Source organism: Gracilinanus agilis, chromosome 3 (assembly GCF_016433145.1).
Source record: "Gracilinanus agilis isolate LMUSP501 chromosome 3, AgileGrace, whole genome shotgun sequence".
Taxonomy (NCBI): Eukaryota; Metazoa; Chordata; class Mammalia; order Didelphimorphia; family Didelphidae; genus Gracilinanus; species Gracilinanus agilis.
The window spans coordinates 70,667,184-70,694,984 of record NC_058132.1 but is presented as its reverse complement, the minus strand read 5'-3'; the positions used below and the strand labels follow the sequence as shown (position 1 = coordinate 70,694,984).

The 27,801-nt window shown below is 42.1% G+C and overlaps 1 protein-coding gene across 1 annotated transcript in view; it reads left to right on the top strand.

Annotated features, from left to right (window-relative positions):
* Positions 1-27,801, top strand: part of PHC2 (polyhomeotic homolog 2) — a 102,435-nt gene that overhangs the window by 26,755 nt on the left and 47,879 nt on the right. The window contains exons 3-7 of the mRNA XM_044667970.1: positions 4,577-4,735; positions 5,033-5,110; positions 5,682-5,849; positions 8,912-9,064; positions 10,320-10,635. Coding sequence (XP_044523905.1) covers positions 4,577-4,735; positions 5,033-5,110; positions 5,682-5,849; positions 8,912-9,064; positions 10,320-10,635 — 874 coding nt within the window. The remainder of the gene's footprint in view (positions 1-4,576; positions 4,736-5,032; positions 5,111-5,681; positions 5,850-8,911; positions 9,065-10,319; positions 10,636-27,801) is intronic.

The following is a 27,801-nucleotide window of genomic DNA, read 5'->3' as shown; positions in this document are numbered from 1 at the left end:
AAAAAAAGAATCAGAAACTGAGACCCTTCTGAAACTGTTGGTACCTAGAAGGAGAGTCTGTGGCCCCTAAGCTTCATTCAGGTGAGTCCTAGGCCCACTGCTTCCTTCCAAAAACAGGACAGGTAACCTGTTGACCTTTACTGCCTGCCATTCCTTCATTCTTGTTCTGAGCTTCTGTTTATTTACTTCCTATCATCTTTTTCTCTCTATGGTCTACCTTCTAGCTCAAAAGGTCTATTTGCCATTCCCTGACACTGACAGTCCATCTCCCTCCTAGGTACATTTGCATGGGCTGTATGTTTCATGTCTAGGAGATGTAGTAAAAGATGGATTTGGAGTTAAAAAATTTCAGCCTTGGAAGGACTTTCAGTGACCATCTAATCCAGTGGTTCCCAAACTTTTTTGGCCTACCACCCCCTTTCCAGAAAAAATATTACTTAGCCCCTAGAAATTAATTTTTTTTAATTTTAATAGCAATTAATAAGAAAGGTAAATGCACCTGTGGCCATCACTGCCCCATTGGATCACTGCAGCACCCACTTTGAGAATCACTGATAATCCAACTCAATCCAAAAAAATTGGTTAATAAGCATTTGTTAAGTACCCCCATATCCCAGTCACTGTGCTAAGCTTTGGAGGACAAAAATGAAACAATCCCTGAATTTTAGGAACTTAACTTTTTTCTCAGGTAAAACAATATGTTCATATATAAATATATATAAAATAAAAACAAGATAATTTAATAGATTGCAGGGGGGATAGGTGAAGGAAGACTTCATGTAATGGTGAATTCAGATGGTTTTGAAAGAAACTAAGGATTCTAAGAGATAGAAGAGAGGAAAGGATCTTTATCAAACAGAAGAGTTCTTATTTGATTTTAGAAGTAAGAGGGAGTCACTGGAGCTTATTGAACAGGAATGTCACATGGCCAGACTTGTGCTTTAGGAAAATCACTTTGGCAACTGTGTGATGGTTTGGAGAAAGGAGAGCTCTGAGACAGAGCCCAAATGTGAAGATTAATACAGTAGTCCCAGTGGAAGGTAACAGGTTGGTGGCTGTATGAGTGGAGAGAAGGAGGTGAGTACATGAAATCCTATACAAGTATAATCAATAAGATGTGGCAGTTTAATTAGATAATTTGGGGTGAGAGAGATTGAGAAGTTGAGAATGACACGAGGATCCTAGCATGAATGACTAGAAGAATGGTGATACTCTTAACAGAGATAATGATGATCAGAAGAGAGAGGGGCATTTTTGAAGGAAGATAATGAGTTGTTTTGGACATATTGAGTCTGATCCAGTGGGATCATTGGAAATCCAATTGAGAATGTCCCATAGGCAATTGGGGTTATGGAATTGTAGACCAGGAAGGAAACTAAGGTTGAATAGGTGAGATGAGATCATATTTGTAAAAAAGCTTAGCACAATGCCCATAGTAGAGGCTTAATAAAAGTTTATTCTTTTTTCCCCATACATGGATCTGGGAATCATCTATGTAAACTTGGTAACAAAAAGGAGCATCCACATTACCTACTAGGCCAGTGGTCATTCAACTTTTACTTGAATACTTCTACTAAGGGAGCATCTATTCACTTCTAAGGCAGCCAATTCCATTTTTTGGAGAACTCCAGTTGCAATAGTAAAAAGATATGGGTTCAAATCCTAAGTCTGCTATTTTTTATCTATGTTACTTCTGGCAATTTGCTTGACCTTCTGCATCTTTATAATGAAAGGGTTCAACTAGACAGTTTCTGAGGCACTTTCCAGTGATCCATCCTAGAACTGTGAGAGTGACTACAGACTGGGAGAATGTTGGATGTGGTCAGCAGTCCAGTATAATCTTGCCTTCCCATTTTATCATCATGAGACTGCATCCCAAAACAAAGAGATTTCTTCCAGGGTAGCTAGGTGGCTCAGTGGATTAAGAGCCAGATGTAAAGATGGGAAGTCTTGGGTTCATAACTGGCCTCAGATACTTCCTAACTGTGTGATCCTGGGCAAGCCACTTAACTTCAATTTCCTAAGCTCTTCTGAGCCTTGGAACCAATACACAGTATTTATTCTAAGATTAAAGGTAAGGGTTTTTTTTTTAGGAGATTTCTTCCCTGGAAATAGGGAAGAGTTGAGCCTCTCGATCTCAGTTTCTGCTCCCCTCCATTCCTCCAGTTGCCATAGTTCCCTAAAAGTAAGGCCTATTTTTTACTTCCTATTCAGTACTGTTGTGGTTTAAAAGCATTGGTGGGAGTTTGATGTTCTAAAAAACCCTAAATTTAAGGACCTTCTTGCCTAACTAGCCAATGCTGACTATCTAATTAACTAATAAAATAAGCCTTTATCTTCTCCAACCTCCTTAAACCAGTATCTGAAACCAAACTGTCAAATGGTGAAACTACCTGTCACAGTGACACAGATACCTCCGAACTCCTGCTCCCTCAGAAGCCAGAGAAATGAAGATTATTTTCTTAACTGACTCTTTCTTTTTTAATATTTGGTCTCTTAAAGAAACAGAATGAGATTAAGTAACTCCCTCTCTCATAGAAATTCTGCTCTTAACGAGACTGAGTGAAGTTAAGAAAACTCCTTATAACAATATCCACTTAGCTTACTTAATCTACTGCATCTTTTCCTCCAGACTCCAGATGTCAGGAGCTAGAGACCCTTAGCCTGAATAGCCAAAGGAAGTAAAAGCCAGAACAGGCAAAGGGGCACAAACTGAACCAAGATCAGAACTGAGGAGTCCTGGTATCCAGTCCATCATCCCATACTTTGGCTGACTCAACTCCTTAGATTATACAATTAGAAGATTGTAGCTTTAGAGCTAAAAGGAACCTTAGGTATCAGAATGCCCAGTCACTGCATTTTATTGATGGAATTGGGGCCCAAATGTCTTAATGGCAGTTCAAAAAACCAGTAATTAGAGAACATGGGTTTGAAATGCTGATCATTCAGTAAACATTTATTTAGTACCTCTAGACCCTGTGCTAAGCACTAGGGATACAAACCTAATGGGGGAGACAAGCAAATAAAGATGTATAAACAAACTATGTAAAGGATAAATGGGAAATAATTAAGAAATGGAAAGCACTGATCTTAAGAAGAGTTAGGAAGAGCTTCTTATAGAAGAAGAGACTTGGAGCCAGATCTTCCTGGATCCAAACACATCATTTTATCCATTATAGTACTATGCTTGCCAGTTGCCTTTTAGAAAGAATAGGTCCCCTGAGTGTCTGCCTGTATTGAGCTGTATTTGTAGCTGATATGGAGATCAGGTACTCTGTTGAAAGGTTACTGGGTGGTACCCCAATGAGTAAGGTCCCTCTAGGGACCTCTGAGTTAGGCCAGGTGGAAAAAGGAAAAGATGAGCAAGGCATGGTAAAAAAGAGAATTCACTAGGCTTGGAGTCAGAAAAGCTCTGATTATGATTCCCATTTTGGACCTATCTGTGCGGCCTCAATCAAACCAACTAGCCTCCTTGAACCTTAGTTTCCTCATCTATAAAAAAAGAATGACAGTACCTATAGAATCTACAAAGGTGCATTGTGATAAAATGGATGTAAAGAACTTGATAAGCATTTAAACTCCATAGAAAAATCAGCTATCGTTATCATAGGAGGTAATCACAAACAAGTTAGAAGCTTGATATGGTAGAGTATTGAACTGAATAAAATGAAATCTAATATGGATAGATGCAAAGTCTAACCCTGATATTTTAAATCAGCTTCACACACCACAAGATTTAAGAGGAATGGCTAGACAGCAATTCATCTGAAAAAAGATCTGGGGGTAGGGAATGGGAATGGGGAGGGGGAGGGTTACAATTGTTTCAGGAGCTATACACTCTGTGTTAGTTAATGGTGTGATATTGCAGCCCAGAAAAGTAATCTAGGGAGTGGGGAGTGGACAGCGGACAGGAAATGCTTCCTAACAATTAGCTCTATCTAAAAGTGGTATTGCCTGCTTTGGGAGGTAATGGGTTCCTCTTTATTGGAGGCCTTCAGGAAAAAACTAGATAACTTCTTTTTTTTTTTTTTTTAACCCTTAACTTCTGTGTATTGGCTCCTAGGTGGAAGAGTGGTAAGGCCTAGGCAATATAGGGGTCAGGTGACTTGCCCAGGGTCACACAGCTGGGAAGTGTCTGAGGTCAGATTTGAACCCAGGACCTCCCATCTCTAGGCCTGATTCTCAATCCACTGAGCTACCCAGGTACCCCCTAGATGACTTCTTATCAGGGCTTTGACAAAGAGAAATATTTTTCAAGTTTAGGTTGGACTAGTTGGCTACTGAAGACCCTTCCAACTCTGAATTCTGTGATTGTGTGACACTAGGCCAGGAGAGACAACTGAGGAGGTGGGTGGAGCTTGTGTGGTTTAGGACTCAGTGTTCTGCTCCACTCACCTATGGAGTATCACTTGGTTCAGTCAGAGGGATGAACTGGAGAACCATTCTTTTGAGGAAGATTAAGACCTGAGTGTTGGGCCTATATCAGACTTATCTGTATAGCTTAGAGCCATCATTCTGTTGGTTGGAGTAAAGATTTGTTCCTCTTAACTCAGCTGTTTTGGTGCTTCCCCCTCAGGTGATACAGCAAGCCCTGCACCGACAGCCTAGCACCGCAGCTCAGTACCTACAGCAGATGTACGCAGCCCAACAGCAGCACCTCATGTTGCAGACGGCGGCCCTCCAGCAGCAGCACCTCAGCAGTGCCCAGCTCCAAAGCCTGGCAGCTGTGCAGCAGGTACTTGGGGAGGGCTAGTATGAGCATGCCTTTGCAGCACGTACTGTGAGTGTGTGTGTGTGTGTGTGTGTGTGTGTGTGTGTGTGTGTGTGTGTGTGTAACAGAAAGAGTTGGGATCAAGTAGCTGAAATAATTAAGGGGGATCTCACAGCTCAGAGGCTGGAAAGTACTGGTGTTCTGGTAGAAGAAGGAAAGATTTTAGACAGGAAGGTGGGGGAAGTAGGAGGGGTTTCTGAACCTAGAAAGATGTTGTGCAAAGGTCTGGAACTTCAGTGAAAGGAAGTTGCTTTTTTATAGGCAAGTCTGGTGGCCAATAGACAAGGGGCCTCTGCAAGCAACAGTGGTTCTGCACAGTCCCCAGCCCAGTCACCATCGGTAAGTAGGATAGTGAACAACTAGAGATAGATGTTCACATTTCTGGGGCTTCTTTCTTCATCCTGGGTTCTATCCTATAGAGAATCTAGGTCAAATGAAAGGAGAAAACCTATTCCTGTCTCTCTTTCATGCACTTTCCATAACTGCCTAAATTTTAGAGGAATTTTGAACCCAATGGTGGGGTCTTCCTGGCTTTTCTCTAAGGGCCTTTACCAAGCTGATTAGTCAAGGAGATCTGCATGCTTCTGTCTGCCCTCCCTACTTTCTTCTTTCTCCTTCCCGCCATTCATTTTGTCCATTCATTCATGCATGACTAGGTTATCTTCTCCCAGAATAGTCCCAAGTCCATGGAATTCTTTCTGAAGTTGAAATTCCAAATCAGGAATGAGGAAGGAATGATAGCAGCACGAGACCACAGAAGGTCACGTTCAATCTTTACCCTCGCAGAATTGGACCCAAAGGAGTTTGGGCCCGCTAAGAAGCAAAAAATGGGCAGTAGTGCTCTACAAGGGGTTGGGTATGTGGATTGACCCACTGAACTTGCTGTTTTCTACTGTTCATGTCTCCCCAGATAAACCTAGCAGCTTCCCCAGCAACAGCTCAGCTCATCAACCGTGCCCAGAGTGTCAACACAGCGGCAGCAGCCTCGGGCATTGCCCAGCAGGCTGTGCTGTTGGGTAATACCTCATCTCCGGCACTGACAGCCAGCCAGGCACAGATGTATCTGAGGGCACAGATGGTGAGCACTCTTGGCTTGGGCATGTGGCTGGACTCTTCCTATGAATTTAGAGTAGAGAAAGGTCCAAAGGGAAGTGGTGGAGGCACAAAAATTGTAATGAAGAGTGTCAGGGGTAAAAGAAAAAAAAAAAGAAACTTGAGGCATCAGGAAACATACATGAAGAAAGGAACAGGCAGGAGTGAGATAAAGATGGTAGGTGTGGATCATCTCAGGACATGAGCAAAGAGGGATGGATAAACTATATTGTCCCTGTCCCTTCCCTTGCTTTCCAAGGAGATAAGGCCATTCACTGCCTTGATCAGACTCCCTTGGAAATCCTACTCCTGCCAAGTCTGGGAGGAGAAGAAGATCACAAAGGTCCCACAATTCACCCACAGTATTAAGTGGTCAGATGAACCTGGGTTCAAATCTGGCCTGCTGCTACCCTCACTACCTGAGTAATCTGCAGCAAGTCTCTTCAGCTCTTGAGGCCTTAGTTTTCTCCTCCATAATTTGAGGGAGTTGAACTAAATGATCTCCAAGGTCCCTTCCAGCTCTCAATCCTCTGATCCTACTTGATAGGCATTTGTCACACAGAGTAAAAAAAGGGGGGAGGGAGTTTTTCATACAATTAGAATTGTTTCTTTTGCATGTAGGACCCACCACCACTATAGAGGCAAAGTAGTAATACAAATAGACTGCCTGGATATAACATTGACCCAGAAAAATTTAGTTATAGATGTCACTATATGGAATATTCATGCTCTCTAAACTATATGCATTGGAAAGCTTCCCAAAAACAGACCTAGAGAAAGAAGTATGGAAATAGGATGAGGTGTATGTTACCCTATCTGCAAAGTGACAGGTGAGGAAATTGGACTCTCTAAGGGCTCCTCCAGCTCTTAACTGGACGCTCTTCTAATCCCTGACTTTGACTTTATGCTATTGGAGTCCCCCTGTGATGCTTTCAAAGAGTCTGTAGAAGAGGGGCTTATAGTCCAATATACTTACTCAGCTACCAAAAAACCCACTATCATATAATCATATATCCCTATCATATAATCCACTCTCATATAATCCACTTGTACAACAGTCCAGAGGCCATCAAATATTAAGGAATAACAACAGAATAACTGTTTGCCCTCAGACCATTTTTGTCTGAACCCTGTCTGAAAAAAATGTGAAAAATATAATTGTTGAGTGCTTTATATACATCTCATTTGATAAGGCAATAGAGTCTGCCTAGTCACTGTGTACCTTCTCATTACTCCCCTAGTACCGCAGCCTCAACTAATTCCTTGAAGGAGAGGACTCCCTTCCAAATGATGACAATAACCCTGAACAAATTCCTCCTTAATCATTATTTTGAGGCCTAATCTGACAGGCTTCCCAATGTATAAAGGAATCACCTGGGAACAGATTCATTCTCTCTGCTGAGAGCTAGAGCTGCAATGTGGATTAGACCCTGTAGTCCTATGGCTGAGTGTAGAAAAGCAAGCCAAAGCTGATATAGAAGACTAGGAGGGTTGGAGGGACATTATTCCTTTGTTCCCTCACTTCATCTTCATGCTTATGGTGGTAAGACTTCATGGAAAGTCTTATTCCCAGTGGAAAAGCTCAAACCACTGAATTAGACCCTTCTCTAGTCCCTTAACCCCAGATCCTCCATACTGTGAGAAGAGAGCACCTTCTTAGTCCTTTGATCTGGCTAGACTTCATTAATTCATTCTTTTCCATTCCCTTCTCATATAAGCCATATTGGTTTTGAACAAATCATTTATACCATATAGAGAACTGCATTTTACTGTGCCCAGAGGACAGGAATAGAGCTTATAGGCTCTGTGTCCTTTAAATGATGATTCTACTTGAGAGAATAGCTGGATTTTCCTTCATTTTACTCATCCTTAGCTAACTCATGGGGCAGGACCAAGAACCTTTGGGGGTTGCCTGATTTTTTCTTATACAGTGCGTTCACAACTTTATAGGTATTTTCACAAAGGGATATATATCCCTACGTACCCCACAAACATACTCAAAGAACCTACAGTCCCATTCCTACAGAATTTGAGAGCTGGAAGAGACCCTTAATGAGCATCTAACCCAACCTAGCTAGAACTGAGTGGGAATCCTGACCAGATCCTGACTCTGCCGGAATACCTCAATAAAAGGCAGCCCAGTCTACTTTGGGGCAGCATTTATAGTGGGGAAGTTTTTCTAACATATCAAGCTAAAATCTGCCTTTTTGAAACTTGTACCTATGGCTCCCAATTCTTCTAAGATTAAAAGGAAGCATAAGTCCTCTTCCATGTAACAACTCATCATATACCTAAAGAAGATGCCGTCGTGTTTCTCCCAGGTCTTCTCCAAGGACAAATATGAACATACATATGGACTGTCAACTCAGTAGAACAAAGTTAGTCATACCAAGGTGAAGGACTGAGAAAGAGCAGGGAAAGAATAGGTGACCTTAGAAAGAGCCATAGGAAGGAGTTCTTCCTCTGTAATATTCACAGAGTGCCCACACACACACACCCCGATCTCAGTCTCTTCAGTGTAACAAGCCAGTTCCTCTGAAACTGTCTGGCATCAAACTAAATGTGGCCTAATCAGGTCAAGTGTATATAGTTTATTTGATCAGTTCTAGAGTCCAGAATAAAGCTAGACCAGCCCCCTAGTACAGATCAAGAGTGAGACAATCCTGGGGAATGTCCCTGGGTATAAGGTAGGGTGGGAGGGTCTGACTCAGCCTAGGATTATTCTTGATTCCCAGCACCTGAGGAAACTGATGGAAGCCAAGACTTCTCTGGGGAGAGTTGCTCCCATGGTGAGCCTAGGGTGGTCCCAGGGATCTTGGGTCAAACCTAAAATTTGGATCTGTCCCAGAGTAGCTCCTTCAGGGCTAAAACTGGCCATGGGACTCCCATTCTGCACCTTTATCCTTGAGTCCCTGCTTTGTTGGAAGCCTTCTACTTCTATGTTCTTGGCCTTCCCCATATCTGCCTCCTGGACCAGACTACCTTCCTGCCTTGTGGCTTGAGCCCACACTGGGCAGGTAAACGGCACCTCCTTTCCTGTGATTCCAGACCCAGCCAGGTAACCTGGTGCAGGTAACTAGGAGCCTAGGCGGCACTGTTCCTTTGTCCCCTCAGCTCATCTTCACGCCCACGGCCACCGTCACTACCGTGCAGCCTGAGCTCAGCACCGGCTCCCCTGCCCAGCCCCCCACCCCCAATCAGGTGAGGATTCCATGAAATGGGCTTGGGGGAGGGAAAGGGAGGGATAAATGGCTCCTAGGGAGGTGGGCACCCCTGAAGAAGGATACTGCTATTTGGGTTGGCCACTGGTTCTAGTGAATCTCCAGAATTTCTAGTAAGGTAGAGTTATCTAGGAAAGCAAGGAACAGAGCAGCCAGAAGTTTCCAGTCCAGGCCCCTCCACAGCTATACTTCATTGCCTAAAACATCTGTGTAGGTGAGGAGCTCTGGAATAGCATGCTGAGGCAAGAGAGTAAGTAATCGTCACTGGGATCCTTGGAGCCCTAAATCTTCTCTAACATTCCCTTCAATGCTAGAGCTCTGAAGTTACTTCTCCAACCCATCCATTTTTCCTTCCACCATTCCTGAAATGGAGGGAAATGAATCTTCACAGGAAGCCTTACTTAATGGAAAAGCCTACTTTTGAGGACAGTAATCTGCCCTAGCAAGAAAGATGGCTTGAAATAAAGTTGAACCTTTGGACTCCTGGCCTTGCCAGGGTCTAAAAGCCTCATGTGAAAGAGAAGATTCCTCAGGCATCAGGGAAAAGACTATTCCTAGTGGTGACGGGCCTAGAACAGAACTTGGATAACAAAAAGTCCAATCCTGAACCTGGTCAACCCTTTGTGTCCAGCAGAGGGCACCAAGAACCAGGATGTGTAAGGGTTATTATTGATGCCTCAGCAAAGGGCAAGAAAGGAAGGATACTCTGGTTGCCCCAGCAAGACAGTAACTTGCCCTTTTGTGCTTTAATCAGGGCAAAGGGAGGCCCTCAGAAGTTATCTGCTTCCCTTAGACATTCTAGCTAGTGGTAAGACTATCCACCCAGTAGAGCAAGTGGGTATACATTGTGGGTATTTGTTCAAATACTTGGTAGCAGTGATACTTTTCTGACCCTCAGAGGACTGGTCAAAGAGGGGGCCCAAGGATATTCATTGGGGAGAAGGTGTGGCCTAGCTGCCCTGTCCTGGGTTAATAATAGTCCCTTCCTAGAATTCATATTCTGCTTTTATCCTTCTACATTCCTTTTAAAATCTATCTCATCTCCTATCCTCTTTAAAGCTAAACATAATCTCCCACCCTATTTAGCTGTCCCTGCATCAGTTCCTGGCCCCATAGCTTCCATAGCTTCTTGGCACTGCTTTAAGTGTACTGGCATTGCCTCTGCCTCCCATCCCCAACCCTATCCCCACTTGGTTGGTGCTATCCCCAGACTCCCACAGACCCCTCTTTTCCAGGTACAGAACTTGACCCTCCGAACGCAGCAGACAGCAACCACAACAGCCTCGGGCCCCACCCCCACCCAGCCTGCACTGCCCAGCCTGGCCCTGAAACCCACCCCAGGCAGCAGCCAGCCTCTGCCCACCCCCTCACTGGGCAGAAGCACCGCTCAGGGATCCCCAGCAGGTGCCAAGCCTGGCATAAGTGACAGTGTGGCTGAGCAACTCAAGAAGGGGGACAGCAGCAGTGGCAGTGTGCCAGGGAGCACTGAGGGCCGGGGGGGACTAAGCCGGATGGTGTCCCCTGTGGCCACACACCCCCTCATTGCACCAGGTAAGGCCCAAGACAGTATCTTGTTCCAGAAGATCCCAAAGTACTACAAGGTTGGCAAAACATTTTCATCCTTCCTTTCTCCAGGACCCAGCCTTGGACCCAGCCCGTCTAGGGAAGAAGAAAGCCAATTTCACCCACTTCCCTTCTGTTCCTCTGCCCCAGGTCCATTGGCCTCTAGTTTTATTCAGTACTTCTAGCTTGGCAGAGGAAACATTATGAGCTGGAGGGAGAGGAGGCTGCTGTTCCTTCTTTACAATACACATGATAGAGAGAAACCTTGTGTCTTATTAGTAATAATAGCTCTGACCAGGGAAGGTAGGTGCCAGGTCCTTGTTTTCAAAAGGCGAAAGGAGACTTGGGGGACCTGGCAAAAGAGTAGTCCTCTGGCACAGAGAGAGCAGCACGTTTATGTTCTGGGCTTATAGGCCCAACATGAAGCAGCTGAGAAGTTGGAGAGACTTGGGCTGGGATGTCCCTCAGCCTAGATGCTTAAGAGCTGTATGAATGAGGACAAGTCACTTATCCCTCCAAGTCTTGGTTCTTTCCTTTATAAAACAGGAAGAAAAGTATTTTCACTACTTATCCCCCAGGATTGCTGGGGCAGTTACTTTACAGACTTAACTAAGAGATAGAAGCTATACAGTTAGCAAGGATTGGGGGCATATGTGATACACTACCAAAAAAAAAAAATCACTGAATTTAGAGCCAGGGAACTGAGTTTTAATTCTGGCCCTGCTACCTAATGCTTGTGTGACCTTAGAAAAACACTTATTCCTCCGGGCCTAAATTTTTGCATCTGTAAAATGAAGAGTGTTTGTACTCTTAAAATAAATGTAAAAATACATTTTATTTCAATACAAATTAGAGCTTCCTAAAAATGAGAACTTCTCAAAGAGGGAATGAAGGGAAACATCTGTGCCAGAAGAGTTCAATCAAACATTTTTTTAGTGATCTAGATGAAGATATTGATGATATCCTTCATTTAGGGTAGTGATAGTGAACCTTTTAGAGACTAAGTAACCAAACTGCAATCCTCACCTGGCATGTGAGCCCTCCACCTTACCCCAGACAGGGGAGAGAGGAAGCACTCCCATTGGGCTGCTGGGCAGAGGGTTGGGTGAAGTAAGAAGTAACTGACCTCTTAAATCTCTTCAGTCCAATTCAGTATTTATGAAGCAATTACAAAGTGTGGCAGGTGCTGGGCATAGAAAGACAAGACTGAGAATAGTCACTCCCTCATGGAGCTTATATTTAATGGACAGAAACAGCATGTACACAGATATATACAAAATATATAGAAAGATATTTCAGAAGGAGATGCTAACATATGGAATATCAAGAAAGGCCTTTGGGTGGAAGTGGCCTTTGAGCTGAGTTAGCCCTAAATCCTATAATCCTGCTGGCCTTTGATAAAAAACAATGTCTTGCTACTCTGTAGTTATGTGCCTACTAGCAAAATGCAGGTGTTTAATAAATATGGCTTCATCGAAAACATTTTATTAGTGACCTAGATGAAGATATTGATGATATCCTTCATTTAGGGTAGTGATAGTGAACCTTTTAGAGACTAAGTAACCAAACTGCAATCTTCACCTGGCATGTGAGCCCTCCACCTTACCCCAGACAGGGGAGAGAGGAAGCACTCCCATTGGGCTGCTGGGCAGAGGGGTGGGTGAAGTAAGAAATGTCCTTAGGCCTGCGTGGAGAGGGGAAAAGGAGCAGAGCCACCTCTGCCACACGTGCCATAGGTTTGACAACACAGATTTATGAGATACATAACTAGGTTGTTGATAGCAAAACAAATAATCTCAACAGGAGAAAATAATGAATCAAAGCAAATAAGATCAACTTAATTCAGAGAACAATGTAAAGTGTGGTATTTAGATGCAAAAACCTGCTGTACTCATAGAGGGTGGGAGAGAGAGGGTAGCTAGATAGCAGTGCCCATAAAATCACAGAGACAGCAAGCTCTCTAGGGGTCACCAGGATGACATGGCAGCCAAAAAGCCAATGTGATCTTAGGGTATGTTAGTGGAAAAAGAATGTCTAGTGTAAGGGAGTGGGTAATCTCAGTACCTTCTGCACTGATCACATGTATCTGCAATAGTCCCTTCAGTCCCAGGCCCCACATTGTAGGAGGGACATTGACACCCCAGAGCTTGCTGAAGAAAGGCAAGGAGGGTCATTTGATCAATAAACATTTATCAAGTTCCTACCATATGCCAGGCACTATGCTAAGCACTGAATGGTGAAGAGATTCAGCATTGTCATGTGTTTTAGAGTAGGAGGATTGAAATGGCAGTTGTCTTCAAATATTTGAAGGACTGTCATGTAGAAGCAGGATTAGACTCATTCTGTGTATCTGCAGAGGACAAAACTAGGATTAATAGGTGAAAATGAGAGGAAAATACATTTTATTTCAATACAAATTAGAGCTTCCTAAAAATGAGAACTTCTCAAAGAGGGAATGAAGGGAAACATCTGTGCCAGAAGAGTTCAATCAAATATTGTAGAATGGGTTCATGCCTTGGCAAGAAGTTAGACTAAATGATTTCTCAAATCCCTAATAATTCTGAGATTTTATTATTTTATACCTAGCAGGTACTGAGAGGGAAATTCAGGCAAGGTCCTCAAGATAGCCATGTGTACCCCCATAATTGATCTAGTGGTTTTCTATAAATCTGAGGCAACCCCCAAATCTAAATGGGGTGGGGGCAGAGAGAGACAGAGAGGAGGGGAGGCATGGGGAAGAGAGTAAAGGGAGAGAGTGGAAAAGAAAGAGAAGAGAAAAAATTCATTAAGCATTCACAGTGTGTCAGATACTAGGAAATCCTTCAGAGAATATTTTTTGTCCTAAGGTTGCTGAGCCAGTTGGATAACACACACACACCCCTACCTTCTCATTGGGACTCCCTCATATTGGCTCAGTTTGATTCCAAACTAGCTAGCCATTCTCCATGTATATATCCCACCCTAGCCAATACAGTTCTGGCTACAGCTTTCCTAGGCTCTTCTTGTTGCTAACTGATAGGATCTAAGTCCCCAGAACCTCCAGAATTGTTCTACAGTTTATAGAGACAGATTGAGAAGAGGATCCTATTTCCATAGGCCTTATTTAAGCAGAAAGGTCCATGTGGCTATAAAGGGTAAAGCTTGTGGGGTTGGGGGTCAGAAAGCTGGCTGGGGAATGCTATTGCAGCTGCCCTCCCTTAGCTGCCTCTTAGCACAGAGCACATCAGCCCCCACAGGGCTTTCTGTCAGCAGCTGTGAGCTACAGAGGCACAAAGCCCCTTTCCTCATGGATTCAGACCAGTGGGCTCCGCATTGTTCCAACAACCATAATCCCCTCCCAACCTCCCCCTCCTTTTCTCTCCTTCTTCCCTTGAAGCTCTATGGTCAGGGCCCCTACCCCCACTCTTTCTGAATCCATGGCCCCTTCCATCTTGAAAGATAGCTGGGGGAAGGTTTGGATGGTCACAAGGACTGGGTTTTTGGAACAAAGAATGGACTGAATCAGAGGAGAGATGGGCCTTATAACCCCCTGAGAGGCAGCCTGGGGTCATGCTTGTCCTCAGCTCCTCAGCCCCCTAGCATCCCATCCAGCCTACCCACTGGGACAGAATTGAGGGATTAGGAAACTGAAAAGGGGAAATGAACTGGAGGGTGGGGGTAGCTAGGCTAGTCAGAGTTGGCCTTGAGCTGGCTGGCTGCCCCTAAGGAAGATCACCAGTGGGGGGCTATGGGGTAGCAAGGAGGAATGCGGTCTCCTAGGGGCTATTTCCTCCTAGAACAGGCTTCTAGTCCCAGCTGGGGCTGTTCCCACTGACAGCTGTTTGGGGGCAAAGCCCCTCCCCCATGGCAAGTTCCCTGCTGCTCTCGTCCTGTCACCTTGGCAACCAGGCTTCTTTAGGCCTTACAAACAGAAAAGGCCCCCTCTGCCTTGAAAAGCTTTGAGAGGGAGCAGAGCCTGGGGGCTTGGCTTTAGGGAGGGAGTAAGGAGGGGGGGGGGGGGGAAGGAAGGGAGAGCTGGCAGTGCGGCTTAAATCTGTGAGCCCAGAGCCAGCAGGATACTCCTGGCCTTGGCCTCCCAGAAAGCTAAGCCAAGCTTGACACCTGGTACTGAATCCCACAGGACAAGGGTCCAAACACAAGGACAGAGTTGGGACCTCAGGTGCAGTGACTCCCTAAGGGTAGCCTCTCTACTGATGCTTGCTTTCCCCTCCCCTCCAGCTAGGGGCAGGGGTTTACTTTCTAGGTAAGAAGCATTGGTAGGAGAAAGGAGAGAGTAATATCAGCCCTGGAGGATCAGTGAGAATCAAAGGCTGTTTTCACTCACTATTTCCCAAGATCCCTAGCAAACTCTTTGTTCTGCCTTCTGTCACCACCCCTCCCCTCACCACCACTACTCCTCCTGCTCTTTATGCCTACTTCATCTCCAGCAGGGCAGAAGGCATTATCTGTTCATAATAATTACTAGATAGTTGCTTTGTTCCACCTCAGAGGTAGTTGTCCCTCAGTGAGAAAGGATATCTGCAGGTGATTGGCTGAACAATTTGGGACTGGGAAGCACCACATTCTTCTCTATAAGCAGCTATTGTTGATTGATTGATTGATTGATTGATTGGAGAAAAGATGCCATTACATGAAATTGAATAGAGAAATGGAAATCACTGCCTCTAGAAAACCCAGCTAGAAAAAGAATACTGGAAGGTCCTGTTTTATTGTGTGATAGGATCAGGCTCTTTGGCCTGAATATAGTCCTTCCAGTATGGTTGTATATGCCCACCAAAAATGGCTCACAGGTGGAGTCATTGAGCAATTGTGCTTAAAAATGAGCATGGGCTGTCACTTCAGCTACCCACCTGTAAGACTATGGTCTTAGCTATCTAAGGATCTTTTCCTTGGGGGAAAAAAAAAACTTTCAAAGAAAGAGCTACATTGCTATAAAGAGGACCTTGTATATTAAACATCCCTCTCTGCTACAATACACATGTAGCCTCTCACACAAACACACATGCACATTTCATCTAATATTGATGATGACTCTCATCCTTTGGAAATTTGTTCTACTCTTGGCTTCCTTAACACCATGTTGATGCTATTTCCTTAACTTTTCCTTTTCTCTTTCCCTCTTCTGGCTGTGTCTTCCATGACATTAAGTTCTAGACTCTCAACTTTTTCCCTTAACATTGACTGTTCATATGATTTTAGCTATATGCAGATGATTCCCAAATTCACATCACCCTTCTTGATCTCAGTTGCACCAGGAAATGTATCATACTCACACTTAAATTTTTAAATAGTTTATAGTTTTCTTCCCCAGATAGACTTCTCCCCGAATTTCCTTATTGTGCATGTCACCACTCTTCATTTCAGATTTCCCAATTGCTCTGCATCTTAAAGTCTAAGAGTTGGAAGGAACCTCAGAGTCCACCTTGTCAAGCATATAGCTGAATAAGAAATCTTCTACAATACCCAATAAAAGATCATCCAACCTTGGCTTAAAGACCTCTAGGGAGGATGAGTTCATATCCCTTCAGGGCAACCCATTCTGTTTTTGTGTAGCTCAAAAGTTAATTGCCCTTTGCTTCCCTTTTCCTTCATTATTTTACATCCATTTCATCAAGTCCAAGTGATACACTGTATAGACAATCAGATCTAGCCCTCTTTCCCTTGCCATAGCCATCACCAAATTCTAGGCTTCCTTAATGTGCCTGGATGACTGAATTCAGCACCTTCTGAATGATTAGAGCTTGGTCACCAAAGGAATCAATCTCTTTGTGACTTACTTTTCTCATCTGAAAAATGAGGAAAATAATTCACATCTATGTAGTATTGAAAGGTTTCCATGAAGTTGTTATAATCAGTATTTCACAGCAATGCAGAGTTCTTTCCTGATTCCCCCACAATGTCTTCTAATGAGTTCTGCCCAAGGTGGACGTTCCTTATTGCAGTCTGAATGACCAATTCATAAACATATGGCTTAAGGTTTATGCTCCCCTAGGGACTCTTCCATCTGTAGCTGGAGGTTGTGAATCTAAAACAGGTTTTCTTTAAATATTTCCAACTGCAGAATGACTGGTAGTTAACTGCTCTAGCTTTGTAGTTAGCTTTCTTCTAAAAAGTAAGTAAGCACCTAGAGAGACCTACTTCCTGTTCTAGATAGCCTAAACCCATGTTGGTGAAGGCGTGGCAGGGGTGCCCTGGCTGACTGCTCAGTTTCCCCCTTTCTAGTACCTGAGGACATTTTTTGCATGCTCTGCCTCTCTGTCCAGCCAGGCAAATCAAGCTCTTCCTCCCTCTACTGTCTGAGGTAAGGTGGGGGCGGGTAAGGGGATGTTTCACAGGCAGCTTGAAGTTGCACTTTGGGCACATGATGTCGAAAACATTTGCCAATGCTGGCCCAGACAATACAGTGCAGGTCAACAAGTTTAGATAAGATAATAGCCTTTGCTCTAATGAATCTTACAGTCTAGTAGGGGTTATTACACATACACATATAACTATAGTATGTAAATAAAAATAGCATTTTATATAGTTTTAAGCTTTGTAAGGCACTTTATACAAAACACATTACCTCATGACCCAAGCAGTTAATATACTTATTTTACAGACGAGAAAACTGAGACTCACACAGCTAAATAGTGGATAGAGTGCTAAGCCTGGTTTTAGGAAGACCTGAGTTCAAGACCTACATCTTCACTTATTAGTCATTTCACTTCTGTCTGCCTTAGTAACTCATCTGTAAATGGAGGTGATAATAGCATCTATTTCCTAGGGTCTTTGTGAAAATAAATTTAGATAATATTTGTAATGTGCTTAGCAAACCTTAAGGCACTACATAAATAGTGACTATTATTGTTATTGTTATTATAATTGCCAATAATGAATATGAGGCAGGATTCAAACCCATTTTCCTAACTTTAAGTCCAGAATTTTACCCACTAAGATGACTACATTAGAGAAGTTCAGAGCAAAGTACAGTATGAAGTCAGTTCTGACCAAGCAGAATAAAAGATCTTTTATAGGAGGTGACTATCTGAGTTGGACCTCAAAGAATGTTATAAATTTAATAGGCAGAGGTAGGAAAGAACACACAGGGAAGCAGAATGAACACACGCCAAGTACAGGAAGCAGGAGAGAGGCCATAAGCTATAAGGCACACTTGGGAGCCTTGAGGGGTTCAGCAGAAATGTGGTATCTCTGAGAGGAGTAATATCTCTGGACAGAGAGTAATACAAGATAAGACTGGAAAGGGATAGTGAACCCTTATCAGGGAATATACTGAATGACAAGTGAAGGAAGAAATTTGATTTTACTTGATAATCTGGAACCATGGAATGTTTTTAATTAGAAGGATGATATTGCCAGATTTTTGCATAAAGAAAATTATTCTGGTAGTGGTGTGATGTTTTTGCAGGGAGGAAAGAATGGAGGTGCAAAGACCTATTAGGTTGGAATCTATTGCTGAAGACCAGGCAGACAGAGAGTAAAGGAAATGGCCTATATTAGATACTGGCCTAAAGAAGGGAACAGATGCAAGAGATATTGCAGAGATAGAACAGATAGATCTTGGTAACAGAGTAGCAAGATATGTAGGGTGCAGGGAAGGGGGGAACATCATAAAGCTTCAAACATGGGAGACTTGATTAGTAGGTTTGCCACCTACAAAAATGATAAATCAGAAAGAGTACCAGCGTTTGCAGTGAGGTGGGGACAAGGAGATTCTAAGCACAGATTTAAACATGTTGAGTTTTAGGCACTTCTTAGAATGAGAAATAAAAGTGTTAATAAGGGTTTATTAAGCACTTATGTGCCAAGTATTGTGCTTAGGCAGTTGTAAGTGTAGGTCTGGTGGTTTATAGAAGGGTCAGAACTAGAGACAGATTTGGGAATTATCTGCATGTAGTGGAAGCCATAACAGGGAATAAGATTGCCAAGTGAGAGAGAATACAGATAGAAGAAAAGAGGGCCTAGGACAGAATTTTAAGATGAGAAGCTGACAAAGGAGAAAGAAGAGACCTAAAAAGGTAGGATAGTAACCAGAATTATGTGATATCTCAGAAGTCAAGAGAGGGGCAGCTAGGTAGCACAGTGGATAGCCAATCTGGAGAACCTGGGTTCACATTTGAATTCAGATACTTCCTACTTGTTTGAATCTGGGCAAATCATGTAACCTTATGTGCCTAGTCCTTAACACTCTTCTGCCTTAGAATTAATACTTAGTATTGGTAAGGATTTTAAAAAGTAGGCAAGGGAGAATGTGGAGGCAATGAATAATGTTAAATGCTATGAAGAGGTCCAGGAAGCTGAGGACTGAAAAGGATCACTGGTGGTTAAGGTAACCTTGAAGAAAACTAAATAGTGGTGGGGACTGAAGAGAGTAGAGGGTAAGTAAGAAGCATCATATGTAGTCATTTTTTTTTTCAGTGAAAAAGAAAAGATTAAGGATATATAAGAGAGGTTATGGGTTAGATAGGAGGGATGAGATCCAAGATGAAGAGACAGATAAGATTTAGCAAGAACTAGGGATACCACTTCCACCAAGATAGAAGAGAAGGATGAGAGATTGAGTGGTTATGCTGAAATTTTCATTAAGGGAGAAGAATTGAGAGACCTGAGTGGCCTCAATATTCTTTCTGAAGAAAAAAGCTAAGGAATCTACTATATGTGGCAGGGAGCATGGTTGTTGGGCTTGAAAAGAGATGAAAATGTTTGGAACATTGGATATGGGGAATAATATAGGGAATCAAGAACAGAAAAGTAGAGTAATTGTCAAGATGTAGTCAGAGCCCAGCTAACGTTCTGTATGATTACGTGTTAGTGGGACAAAGTGGGGAAAGCTCTGAGAACCATAGAATCTCACAGTTTGGAAAGGAGCTCAATGGTTATCTACTCCCATCATAAATTATCTCTTCTCCAGGCTAAACATCTAGTTTCCTCGACCTATACTAGTATGAGAAGGGGGCAGAGCTATAATTTTGTGCATTTCCAGGAAGGTGGCTCCCAGATATGTAATTAATATATAAAGATCTAAGCATCAAACAACTGATCACAAATGATTGGTTAGAATCTCTACCCTAATGTATATTGGGAACTAGGGAGTAAAGCCTAACTTTTCCAGGCCATAGAATATTCATCTCATTCCTTTTTTTTGTTGGGTTACTAAACTGGTAGGCCAGGGGTCCTCATAGGTATAGTATAATTAGACTTTATCAAAGCATTTGAAAAAGTCTCCCATGCTATTCTTATGGACCAGATAAAAAGATATGAAGGAGATGATGCATTTGGGCAGATTCAAAACAGGTTGAATGATCAGACCCAAAGTGTAGTTTACAACTTAGTGCCATCTTGAAAGTAAGTATGATTACCCCAGGGAGCTATGTTTGGCCTTCTACTGTTTAATCAGTGAATTGGATAAAGGTTTTGATGGTATGCCTATTAAATTTGAAGATGAAACAAAATGGGGAGTGATGGTGAATGGTAGATTCTGGACCCAAAAGGATCATGACAGGCTAAATCAATGGACTGAATCAAATAAAATAAAATGTAATAGAGATAATAAACATAATGTCTTATACCTGTGTTTAAAAAAGCAACTTCACAAGTGAAAAAGAAGTGTCCATTTTATTGGTGGCATGCAAACTCAAAATGAGTCAGTAGTCTAATAGGATGGCTAGAAAAGCTAATAGTCATGGGTTGTACTAGTTCAGTGATGTCAAACCTTTGGGAGATGGAGTGCCAGGCCCCATCCCCACCCTACCCCCCAGACTGAGTGTCATGCCTGCCCCCTCCTTGGACCATGTGCCATGCCCCTTCCCCACATTGAGTGCCAAGTGTGTCTTACACAGGGGAGGGAAGAAGAGCTCCTATCGGGCTGCTGGGTGGAGGGGTGGGTGAAGTGAGGAATGTCCTCAGTGAGTGTAGAGAGGGGGAGGAGAGTGACCCAAGCACTCCACTTCCCTCCAGCTCTTCCACCTATGAGCCCCCTTACCCTCTGTGTGCTCCCTTTGGGCTGCTGGGCAGAAGGGCAGGGATGTGAAAAAAATGTCATTAGGCACAGTGGAGAGGGGGAGGGGAGACTCCTCCTGAGTCCCTCTCTTTAATAACAAACTGGGGGGTGGGGTGGAGTGCCCATAGAGAGGGTTCTGTGTGCTATTTCTAGCAGCCTTGCCATAGGTTCATCACTGTACTAGTTGAATGTTTTAAGTCTCAGTGCACACACCCTCCCTGAGATCTCTTATTCTACTTCTGAGACACAAACTACTCTTAGGAAGGTGATTTGTCATCTTTCCACTTTAATTCTTTACAGGGATCATGGTGTCCTAGCCACAGAACACCACAAGGAGAAAACTGTTGTTAGAAAGTTGGACTTTTTGGGGGTTAGCTAGGTGGCTCAGTGGATTGAAAACAAGTCCTAGAGAGGAGAAGACCTGAATTCATATCTAGCTTCAGAGACTTCCTAGCTGCATGACCTTGGGCAAATCACTTAACCCCCATTGCCTAGCCCTTGTTGTTCTGCTGCCTTGGAACCAATACATAGCATTGATTATAAGATGGAAGGGAAGGAAGGGAAGGAAGAAGAAGAAAGGAAGGAAGGAAGGAAGGAAGGAAGGAAGGAAGGAAGGAAGGAAGGAAGGAAAGAAAGAGGAAGGAAGGAAGGAAAGAAAGAAAGAAAGGAAAAGAAAAATAGGCTTTTAAAAGTGGCAAGCAATTTGGAATCTCAAATGTGATCCAGCCCCAGCTTCTCTTCCAGTTTAGTTCTGGGCTTAACTCATTGTCCCATCTGCATTGGCTGATTGAAAGACACATATGGCTCAACTCTTTTGATAGTTTACTCATCTAGCTGCATGTCATTATGTAGGCCTACTTTGTTTTTTCCAATGTGAATAGATGCCTTTTTTTTATTAGAGTGGTTTTACCTAAGAAAGCTTAGGATTTTAGATCTTGGTGCAATGAGTACATTGTCATATGTTAATAGGAGCATTTAAAGAGCCCCACCATCAGTGAGAAGTCAGTCTTTTGCTTATGACAGTAAATAGAATGGTTCTGTTGAAGTCGAAGAGGTCAAAGAGGATACATCATAGGTATAATGGAGGAGGTGCTTCTGTCATGGGGGTGGGGAGAGTGCCCTATGGAAAACAAATGAGTCTGACTAATATGGCAATATATTTTGCATGATTGAACTATAGAACCTATGTAAGATTGCTTGCCTTCTCAGTAAGGGGGGGAAGGGAGGAAAAGAGGCTGAGTTTATAACTCAGAATTTTAAAAAACAAATGTCAAAATGTTTTTATATGTAATTGGAAAAAAGAAAATGATACTAAACTAAAAACTAAATCAAAAAAAGACTAAACTAAAAAAAAAATAAAAAAGTGGTACTTCTATCAGGGACTACAACTCATCAGAATACTGAGATATCAGAATAGTCAAATATCAGGAATACTATCGAAGTATCATTGATCAGTGTGTCTTGAAAGTAGGCAGAAACTGGGCATGGTAGTACAATCCCAAATATTAAGGAAATGGTGGATCTCTTGAACGCTAGAGTTCTGAATTACAGTGGGCTATGCCAATCTTGTATCTGCACTATTTGATATTAATATGGTACACCCTTGGGAAAAGGTTAATACTAGATTTGCCTAAGGAAGAGTAAACAAGCCCAGGTCAGAAACACAGCAGATCTAAGCTCTTGTGGCAATTAACAATCTTTTACTTTTGTCTTTTTTGTGGTGAGTCAGATACAAAGTAAACTAGGCTCAGGGAGTTATGCCATGATATAGCTGTTTTTAAGATCTACCCTAGAGCTGCTCTTCTGATAGTATCAGCTGAGCTTTCTCTTAAGTCTGCATCCCTAGAGGAGGGCTGCCCAGAAGCAAGCCCTGGGACATAATAAAAAAAAAATGCCATTCTAGTATACAATAACCTGGTCACAGCACAGTAATCCAATATGCCAAGTAGGGAGAGAGCTGCAGGCTCTAGTCAGTTCTGCCCCAACCCAAATTTATAGAAAGATGGGTTTTAACAGGGAAGGTACTATCATTAGGACAGAGAGAAGGGAATTTTATAGAGTATGGAAAAGGGCAAAGGTGACATTTCAGGAGTGTTATAAATGATTTCCTGGGGCCATTCCTGCCTTGCCAGGGCTGTGGGGGAACATGATTTAATGGAAAGTTGGTTGCATTAACACTTCAGCCATGGGCTACTGTTTAGATCCACAGCAACACCAGTACAGTAGAGTGAGGAGGGGGTATAACATTTCCAGAAGAGAGTATTGTCTCACGTAGTGACTTTTTTAAGAGACAAGCCACCAGCTTGCTGATATCCATTGTTTCCCTTCATTCTGTTTTCCCTGGCTTTCTCCTTGCTGACTTTTGTGTCTTTGACCCAGAAACACTGGCTTTGGGAAGAACTCTTTCACGTTGTCCAGTACAGTATTATTTCCAGTGAGGTTAGGGATGACCAAATGGATAGCCAGGAATTCCAGGTGAAATACAGAAAGACCCCTTTGGCCAAGCTTTAGGGAATTGAGCTGTTTGTTGATTTACATTTGTCAGTTACTAAATCCATCAGCTCAAGCAAAGCAAGGGATTATGTAAACCCCTTATTGATATTAATTCAGGACTACATCTTTGCCCCAGTTGATTAGTTTAAGGAAAGTTTGGCCTATCTAATGAATTAGCCTACATAATCCAGCCACCAACCTACCCATGGGCATCTGGCAACATGATCACATTGAATCCTACTCTTAGCTATAGTCCAGCATTTTCCTAACCTACTTACCAGGTATTCACATAACAGAGGCTAAAGGGAATCTGTATATCTCAGGAGAGTAAAAGCTCCTATCTACCCTTATTTCTTGGTCCAGAGCACTACCCAGACAGCCTACCTACTACCACCATAGGGTTACAACCTGCCACTTCACCAGGCGGCCCTTCCCCCATAACCACCAATGTTTTGATTCTCAAAATTGAACTGGCAAACCACTAAGTATTCTGGATCTTATCTAGGACAGACTCAGAAGCCTCTGAAAACTTAAGGATTTGGTTCTTAAAAAGCAAGTACTGCTGTCAGCAGTGTTAGTTGAAACAGTTCTCAAGAATGATCCAGGAGACCCAGTCCCACAAGGGTCTGAAAGGGAGTCATTCTGTCTAAATGGAAGCTACTCCTTCCTCTTCTTGATGGTGCTGAGGGTCTCTTGCCTGATATTGCATAATACAACCTTTGTTGTACTTTTAACACTGCCAAAAGTATTACCTAGAGCAGACATATGTTGTATCCAACTATGGCCCTTTGCCAATTTATGAACCAGAAAGTCTTTCAGAATATTTATAGTGCTTTTTTTTTAAAGATTTAAATATTTTATTTTTTTAGAAAATTTTCCATAGTTACATGATTCATGTTTTTACTTTCCCCTTCACCACCCCTCCATAACCAGTGCACATTTCCACTGGTTTTAACTATGTGTCATCAATCAAGACTTATTTCCAAATTGTTGATAGTTGCATTGGTGTGGTAGTTTCCAGTCTACATCCCCAATCATGTCCACATCAACCCATGTGTTCAAGCAGTTGTTTTTCTTCTGTTTCCACTCCTGTAATTCTTCCTCTGAATGTGGGTAGCATTCTTTTCCATAAATCCCTCAGAGTTGTCCTGGGTCATTGCATTGCTGCTAGTACAGAAGTCCATTACATTCGATTTTACCACAGTGTATTGGTCTCTGTGTACAATGTTCTTCTGGCTCTGCTCCTTATAGTACTTTTTAATGCAAAGAGGTGAAACCCGCAAAGGTCAGTCAACTGTCATTGATCTGGGCCCTAAAATCGTCTATTCTAATATCAGTTCTAGTCAGGTCAGAGACTACAAGTCTGTAACAGTTTCAGAAAAAGAGGCATCAAAAATGGGTTGGAGGTGAGGCAGTGTTCTTCTGGTCTTTCAGCATTCTTATCAGAGCCCAATTTTTTTTTTCAGGAAGAAGAGAAGGGAATTATAGTTTTGCTGTATCTCTGTAGTCATCAGGGACTGCCTCACATTGATAGCCAATCTCCTGAACCAGCTGTAGTGATAGTGAATTCAACCTATAGGGGATATGCAAACCTAACTGTATATGAAATGGCAATGAATGGGTGATCTTCTTGGCCTACTCTGATAAACTATCTGAATACCAGTTTATACCCTTCAGTTTGTGCATTTCCTTGTGATTTTCCAGATATTTATGTTTAGCATTTTTAAATTTCTTAATAGATATTGACATATTTTGTTTTTATATCACTTCTGTTTCCAATATATTCCTCTTTGCTCCCTTAATTAGTGAGCCATTGCTTATAACAAAAAAACAAAAAGAAAAAAGAAAGCAATTCAGCAAAGTTAACAAGCATATCAACTGAATTTATACAGTTTTGCATATTTTTTCAAAGTCCCCCACCTCTTTAAAGAAAGGAGGAAAGTACATTGTTTCATCCCTACTTTGGGAATAAGTTGGACATTATAATTTTACAATGTTTATTTTAATTGTTCCATTGACATGGTTATAGTTATTGTGTCTTGCTTTCTTGTTACTAATACTCTGCATCATTTCACATAGGTTTTCCCATGTTTCCCTGAACTCCCCATATTTTTCTTCATTTTTCTTTTTTCTTGTCTTCAATAAGCTTTATTTATTTATTTATTATTTTTTAGTTTACATTTTATTTAAAAAATATTTTTCCACATTTACATGATTCATTTTCTTTCTCTTCTCCTTCCCTCCCCCATTTTAGTATATGTGCTCCCAAAGCAATTTTTCATTTCTTATGGTACAGTAATACTCCATTATATTTGAGGATCATAATTTTTTTTAGCCATTTCCCACATAATGAGATAGTTCTTTGCTACCAAAAACAGTACTGCCATTGAACGTTGATATATATGAACCCTTTCTGTCTTTGACTTCCTTGGGGATGTATCAGGAGCTTAGTATTTCAAGGCCTTTTGGACTGATGTGTGGTGGCCTAGTTTAATGACAAAAATGTCCCCTTCTGATGAGGACATCCATGCCATCCTCTGGTTCATGCCAACACTGGCTATTTTGAAGTTAGAGGAGATGGGGAAATTAGAAACCCATAGAAATCCATTAAGGAATCCCTAGACTTCATCTAAAACCATAGCCCTGTGAAGGACCCTTGCACTACAAAAAAGACCTACAATGGTTGCTTCATTCAACAGAAATCTGTTATTTTTATCCCCAGACTTCTCAGTTGGACAGTCCCTCTCACTGACCTGCTGGATCAGCACTTGAAGGCTTACCATTAAACACTGAAAAGAAAAAGTACATGCCATGATCTTAAACATTAGTTTAGCTCGTCTCACTTTGATATACCTGCACCTCCAGTCATAGAGACAAGTGGTTCTATACAGAAGCTGTCCTTGAGATCATACTGGGTCTCTCCCATACTTCAGTCTTGCATCTATTTCTCCTATAAGCTGATTGCTCCTGAAAGGAACTAAATAGTAAGGGGTTGGGGGAAAGAAGCTACTTATAGCAGAAGCAGCCATGGAAACCTGATGGCTCTGTCTGAAGGGAATGTGGCATCTCCTAGATCAGCTCCCTCACAGTAGAACCAATACTGGATTCATCAGGCACAATTTAGTAGTAGGTTCACTTTCATATTCCAGGCCATTACAAGCTGTGGACAGGGACATTGTTTGGAAAACCAGAATTTAAATCCCTGGCAGGTCAACCAGCTCCGTAGATCCTCTGAGAGACAATAAGATTTGTAGCTCCTCATTAGCCTTATTAGAAGCAGTTTGCCAGAAGCAGACAAAGAATGCCTATGCCCACATCCACCTACCACCTCTCTAAGCTGTCATGACACCTGAACCCAAATGAAGGCTTCTGAATTTGCTCTTATTCTACCTCCCAGAGAAGCTAATAAATAAAGAGATGGAGAAAGACTTGTACTGTGACAGCCAAGAGGTGCATCACTGAGACCTGCTCAAAGCTTAACATATAGTCACCTAGGATTTTCAGTGGCCACAAAAGAAGCCACAGTTTCTGCTGGTTGCTACAAATTATAGGCCAGTGAGCTTGATTTTTTATTATTTTCTAGGTTCTAAGTTCAATTATTGAATAGATGGTTAGTAAATATTTAGAAAAGCAGGTGAGGATTACAAAGATCCAAGGATGACTTAAGAACACATCATGCTAGGCATACCTTATTTCTTTTTTTAACAGGTTTTTTAAGGAGAATGCAGTAGATTCATTTGTCTAGATTTTTGCCAAGTATTTAATGAAATATCTCATACTATTATTCTGTTAAAGAAAGAAAGACATTAACTAGATGGTAATGTATTTAAATGAATTTGAAACCAGTTAAATAGCTGGACTCAGAGGATAGTCATTAATAGTTCAGAGTCAGCTTTGGAGTTCACCAGGGATCTCTGCTTGGCCCTGTGCTGTTTGGCAATTTTATCAGTGACTTAGATAAAGGCATAGATGACATGCTTATCAGATTTGCAAATGAATCAAAGCTAAGAGGTAAAACTAACAAATTGAATGACTGTGTCAGGATCTCATCTTGACATGCTAGAGATTAGCAAGCTGCCTGTTTTTGTAGCTTTGGCAAGCTAAGAATGGTCTCTTTATATTTTTAAATACAGATTTTCAGAGCTGCATTTTCTTCTATCAAGTCTAATTTTTTTCTTGAAACCAGCACTACTAAACAGCAGAATATTATATTCTCTGTATTTCTCAAGTCAGTTGTGTAATTATAAAGTTAAACCCCTTTGTAGAAAAGTACTTATAAAAGCCATCTTATTCACAGAAACTCAGAATTGGAAGGGACCTCAGAGATCCAAGTACTCCAATTAGGATTCCCTTCTATAGCATTCTTGACCTTCTAAACAGTGATCAGCTGGGTACAGGTTGAAGACCCTTAGCAAAAGCTCATTTTTTAACACAGCCAAGCTCACTTTAGGATAGCTTTAATTGTTTTAAAAAAATTTCCTTGCTTCAAACCAAAAGCCTGCTTCTCTATGACTTTGATCCATTGCTTTTTGTTCTCTTTTCTGAAGTCCAAACAGAACAAATCTAATCTTTTTTGGCATTTGACAGTCCTTCAGTTATGTAACAAACAGTTTTCATGTCTCCCCTAAGTCTCCTCTTTGAAGGTTAAACATCCCTAGTTC